General features: G+C 48.6%; 1 protein-coding gene across 1 annotated transcript in view; it reads left to right on the forward strand.

Annotated features, from left to right (window-relative positions):
- Positions 1-779, forward strand: part of LOC121879617 (uncharacterized protein DDB_G0287625-like) — an 11,041-nt gene extending 10,262 nt beyond the window's left edge. Inside the window, exon 4 of the mRNA XM_042386285.1 lies at positions 1-779. This exon is cut by the window's left edge and continues 1,014 nt beyond it. Within this exon, the coding sequence (XP_042242219.1) occupies positions 1-779 (779 nt within the window).
- The last annotated feature ends 5,384 nt before the right edge of the window (positions 780-6,163 follow it).

Below are 6,163 nucleotides of genomic sequence, written 5' to 3' on the forward strand. Positions count from 1 at the left end.
AACAACATCAAGGAGGCTTCACAACACCTCCAGACCAGACCACATCAAGGAGGTTTCACAACACCTCCAGGAAGACCAACAACATCAAGGAGGCTTCCAACACCTTCAGGAAGACCAACAACATCAAGGAGGCTTCACAGCACCTCCAGGAAGACCAACAACATCAAGGGAGGCTTCACAACACCTCCAGGAAGACATCAAGGGGCTTCACAACACCTCCAGGAAGGAGGCTTCACAACACCTCCAGGAAGACCAACACCATCAAGGAGGCTTCACAACACCTTCAGGAAGACCAACACCATCAAGGAGGCTTCACAACACCTCCAGGAAGACCAACAACATCAAGGAGGCTTCACAACACCTTCAGGGAGACCAACAACATCAAGGAGGCTTCACAACACCTTCAGGAAGACCAACAACATCAAGGAGGCTTCACAACACCTTCAGGAAGACCAACACCATCAAGGAGGCTTCACAACACCTCCAGGAAGACCAACAACATCAAGGAGGCTTCACAACACCTTCAGGAAGACCAACAACATCAAGGAGGCTTCACAACACCTCCAGGAAGACCAACAACATCAAGGAGGCTTCACAACACCTTCAGGAAGACCAACAACATCAAGGAGGTTTACAACACCTCCAGGAAGACCAACAACATCAAGGAGGCTTCACAACACCTTCAGGAAGACCAACACCATCAAGGAGGCTTCACAACACCTCCAGGAAGACCACCAACAACATCAAGGAGGCTTCACAAATCTTCAGGGACTAAATGAATATCAAGGAGGCTTCTACAACACTTCCAGGAAGACCAACAAATATCAAGGAGGCTTACAACACCTTCAGGGAAGACCAATAACATCAAGGAGGCTTACAACACCTCCAGGAAGACTAACAAATATCAAGGAGGTTTCTACAACACCCTGTGAATACCAACAAATATCATGGCGCTTCTGCCAACACCTCCAGGAAGACCAACACCATCAAGGAGGCTTCACAACACCCAGGAAGACCAACAACATCAAGGAGGCTTCACACCTCCAGGAAGACCAACACTATCAAGGAGGCTTCACACCTCCAGGAAGACCATCAACATCAAGGAGGTTTCACAACACTCAGGAAGACCAACAACATCAAGGAGGCTTCACAACACCTCCAGGAAGACCAACTACATCAAGGGAGGTTTCACACCTCCAGGAAGACCAACAACATCAAGCGAGGCTTCACAACACCTTCAGGAAGACCAACAACATCAAGGAGGCTTCACAACACCTCCAGGAAGACCACACAACATCAAGGAGGCTTCACAACACCTCCAGGAAGACCAACAACATCAAGGAGGCTTTACAACACCTCCAGGAAGACCAACAACATCAAGGAGGCTTCACAACACCTCCAGGAAGACCAACAACATCAAGGAGGCTTCACAACACCTCCAGGAAGACCAACAACATCAAGGAGGCTTCACAATACCTCCAGGAAGACCAACAACATCAAGGAGGTTTCATAACACCTCCAGGAAGACCAACAACATCAAGGAGGCTTCACAACACCTTCAGGAAGACCAACAACATCAAGGAGGCTTCACAACACCTTCAGGAAGACCAACAACATCAAAAAGGCTTCACAACACCTTGACGAAGCCTATTCAGGATGCTCACTATGGGTTAGGGGCGACAGAGGGAGGGAGGAGGCCACCGTTCCTTACACTTGTATTTTTCTTAACCAAACAGATCAAGACAAATCACTTGGAAAGGATGCCAGCCCCCTCTCCTTGTTCTTCTTTCTCTTTCCATCTCTTCCATTTTCTTTGGGCATTTCTCCTGCCCACCTCCCCCTCCTCTTTCCCCCACTCTCTCCCCCCTCTCCCTCCTCTGTCCCTGCACTCTCTCCCCTCCCCCCTCCCTCCCTTCCTCCTCCTTTCCCCACTCTCCTCCCTCCCCTTCCTCTCCCCTTTCCCCTCCCCTCCTCTTTCCCCTCTTCCTCCCTCTCCCCCTCTCCCCCCACTCCCCCCCACCCCTTTCCTTTCCCCACTCCCCCCTCTCCTCCTCCTCTCCCTCCTCTCCCCCCTCCCCCCTTCCCTCCCCTTCCTCCTTTCCTCCTTCCCCCCTCCTCCTCTCCTCCTTCCCTCCCCTCTCCCCACCTCCTCCTCCCCCTCTCCTCCCCACCTCCCTTTCTCTCCCCCCTCCCCACTCTCCCTCCTCTCACCCACCCTCCCTCTCCCCTCCTCCTCTCCTCCTCCCTCCCTCTCCCTCCTCTCCCTCTCTCCCTCCCCTCTCCCCTCCCTCCTCCTCCTCTCCTCCCTCCCTCCCTCCTCCCCCCTCTCTCCCCTCCTCTCCTCCCTCTCCTCTCCCACCCTCTCCCCACTCTCCCCTCACCTTCCCTTCCTTTCTCCACTCTCCTCTCTCCCCAACTTCTTTTCTTTTCCTCACCTCCCGTCCTCTCTCTTTCCTTCTTCTCCCTCTCTCCTCTCCCCTCTCCCCACTCTTCCCCTCCTTCCTCCCTCCTCTCCCCCTCTCTCCCCACTCTCACCCTCCTTCTCGCACACATTGACACCTACCGATAAAATCCCCTGAAGGTACGACTCATTACATTCACTGCTATACGTAACCTCCCACTCTCCCCCTCTCCCCCCTTCCCTCCCTCTTTCCCTCCCTTCCTCCCCTCCCTCTCTCCCTTCTTCTCTCTCTACCTCCTTTTTTCTTCCATCCATCATTTCCTCTTCCTCCTCTCTCCCTTTTCCTACCTTTTTTTCCTCCATCCCTCTTCACTTCTTCCTCCTTCTTTCTTCCCCTCCTCTTCCTTTACTCCCTTTTCCTTTCTCTTCATTTCCTCTCTCTCATCCCTCCCTTTCTCCCCTCCCTTCTCTTCCCATTTCATTTACATTCCTTGCTCTCTCCTCACTCTTTCTCTATCCCTATTTCTCTCCCCCTTTCTCTCTCTTCCTCTTTCCCTTCTTCCCTCTTTATTTCTCTCCTCCATCACTCTCCTCCTCTCTCTCCCTTCCTCCCTTTTCCCCTTCTTTATGTGAGCGAAAGGAGAGAGAGAGAGAGAGAGATAGAGAGTAAGAGAAAGTAAATTAGAGAGTAAGAGAGAGAGAGGAGGACAGGTCCCAATTGGTTACATGTCTATATACCATTATATTCACTTACTATTCTGACCCCGTTAATGAGTATGAGGACCCTGGGGGACAGGTAGACCCAGGTGAGAGGGAGGGAGAGAGGTGTGAGAGAGAGGAGGGAGGTGTGGAGAGAGAGGGAGGGAGAGGAGAGAGAGGGAGAGGGAGAGGTGGAGAGAGAGGGGGAGGAGGTGTGAGAGAGAGGGAGGGAGAGGTAGAATGAGGCCAGAGAGGGACGGAATTGCCTATAAATCTATGATAATACACTTTTTCCCTCCACTCATCAAGCACTGCTTTTTTCCCTTGGGGAGGGGAAAAGGAGGGTTAGGTGGAGGGAGGGAGGAGAAAGGAGGGTTAGGTGGGAGGGAGGGAGGAGAAAGGAGGGTTAGGTGGGAGGGAGGGGAGGGGAAAGGAGGGTTAGGTGGGAGGGAGGTAGGAAAAGGAGGGTTAGGTGGGAGGGAGGGAGGGGAAAGGAGGGTTAGGTGGGAAGGAGGGGAGGGAGTGAGGAGGGAGAGGGTTTTGGATTTTTTGTCCATCTCTTCCCTCATCCTGGAAAAAGTAATAAATAAATAAAATAAATAAATAAATAAATAAATAAATAAATAAATAATAATAATAATAATAATAATAATAATAATATAAACTAGATACACAATATAATCATCTTATAGTTACCTTGTTTCTCTTTTCATCTTACATCATAATACTAACACGTTGGATGGTGAGTCAGGTGGGGGGGTGGGGGGGGGGGCAGGTAATAGGCAGACTCACCTCTTAAATTAACCTGTACATATCTCAGTGTAGGTCAAGACTGGCGGGTTATTCCAAGAGTTCAAGAATATTACTCTTGATAACATTCGGTTCTTGTGGTGTCTAACTTCAGGCTGTGACCCATTTACCGGACCTGCTGATACACTTGTGGCTTGTATGGTACAGCAGCTCACCTCTACCAGCTGACAGTAATACCAACACTCCAGGTTCATCAGAAGAATACCTTTTGTCACACATCATTTCATTTAATCACGTTGAGGATCTTAGTTCTTACTTTGTACTTCCTCTGTGATGATAAAACCCGTATATTTCTATAACAAATATCTGCGGTAATTTCTTCCTTTTAGAGGCGAGGGTGTTGACGATAAAGCACTTGAAGAACGTTGTTGGGAAACGTTTGCTAAATTGACCTTCATAAACACGTTTTATATACCACAAACCTCGAGTGAAAATTCTCAAAGATTCGTACGATCAAACATCTCTTTTTCCTTTTTATTGGGGTAAGAGATCTGGTCTTGTTGTGGTAGGGTCTCAGCGGCTATTTTCTCGCTATTCTGGGTCGTCGTAATCGTTGTGTCGGGGCGTAAGTGAGCCATTCAGATGAGTTTCATATCTTCAGTTAAGTGGTAGATTTAACTTACGAAACTTTGAGCATCTCCTCCTCTCGTTTTTGGGCCGGTGGTTAAAGCGACCATTTGCCAGCTCCGTCTTAAACCAGCGTATCTGGTAAACACACCAATCATTTCCCTCCTGCTATGGCATACTTAGTTCTGGTTGGTTGACTCTCATACCGCTACTTGTTTATTTATTATACGCAAAGCGCGTAGTAACATGACTGGCTGGAATAGAGTTCATATTGAGCTACAAACATCCTTTACGAGTGGAGTAATATGGCAGATATTTTAGCTGGCTGCCATTATACCAGTGCCCGGCTGTCCGGTCGTGCCCGGCTGGGGACCTTAAGCGGCCTCTGGTCAGTCAGTGTCAAGTTGTCAACGTTTCAAAGGAGCCACCAAGCTTAGAGGCTGTAGACGTGAGGTGACAGGAGTTATGACCTCACATGACAAGAGTTACCGCCAGTGACACTCTTAGACGAACACAAAAATTTGAATGTTTTAAGATGTTTATTAAACTTTTCCCATAATAAAAGCCAGCCAAGCAAATTTCCTCCTAAAGTTTGTCAGGGCGAGTACAAAAAATATGGGCAAGTAAAATGCAAATGTAACTTGGACGGGACAAGGTTTTTTTTTTTTTTACGGAATTAGCCCACCTGGGCACAGGTCAATGACCCACATCAGGGCCTGGGGACGAAATATAACAAACATAATAATAATAATAAAAATTAATACAAAATTTATAAAAACATGACCGGTAGTACAGAACAAAAATGATCAAAGTTTCCCAAAATGTGTTCCAAGTTGGCTGACAATCTGGTAAAAGCCTTCAATTTGGCCTCAGAGTACACCAAAATGGCTGACTGTAATAATTAAAATGATCTTTTATGGATACCTCTCCCCTCTCCCCTCTAGCCCCTCGTCCCGCATCTGCCCGGACACTACAGATCCGGACTTACCGGACACATAGCCGAATTTGCGAGGCTTTAAGTTGGCTTTTGTCGTATTTAAGAGACTCATTGTTGTCTGGACCCTCCTGTTACCCCTACCCCCAGCTGATGTTGTTATTGTGGTGGTAGTGGTGGTGGTTGTTGCTGTGGTGGTGGTGGTGGTTGTTGCTATGGTGGTGGTGGTGGTTGTTGCTGTGATGATGGTGGTGGTGGTTGTTGCTGTGGTGGTGGTTGCTGTGGTGGTGGTGGTTGTTGCTATGGTGGTGGTGGTGGTTGTTGCTGTGATGATGGTGGTGGTGGTTGTTGCTGTGGTGGTGGTTGCTGTGGTGGTGGTGGTTGTTGCTATGGTGGTGGTGGTGGTTATTGTTACTGTGGTGGTGGTGGTTATTGTTATTGTAGTGGTGGTGGTTGTTGCTGTGGTGCTGGTTGTTGTTATGGCGGTAGTGGTGGTAGATGTTGTGGTGGTAGTGGTTGTTGCTATGGTGGATGGTTGTGTTAGTTGTGGCTGTTGTTGTTATGGTGATGGTTGTTGTTGTTATGGTGATGGTTGTTGTTGTTATGGTGATGGTTGTTGTTATAGTGGTGGTGGTTGTTGCTGTGGTGCTGGTTGTTGCTATGGCGGTAGTGGTGGTAGATGTTGTGGCGGTAGTGGTTGTTGCTATGGTGGAGGTGGTTGTTGTTATTGTTGTTATGGTGCTGATTATGGT

The sequence above is a fragment of the Homarus americanus genome, unplaced genomic scaffold, assembly GCF_018991925.1.
Source record: "Homarus americanus isolate GMGI-L3 unplaced genomic scaffold, GMGI_Hamer_2.0 scaffold10624, whole genome shotgun sequence".
Lineage (NCBI taxonomy): Eukaryota > Metazoa > Arthropoda > Malacostraca > Decapoda > Nephropidae > Homarus > Homarus americanus.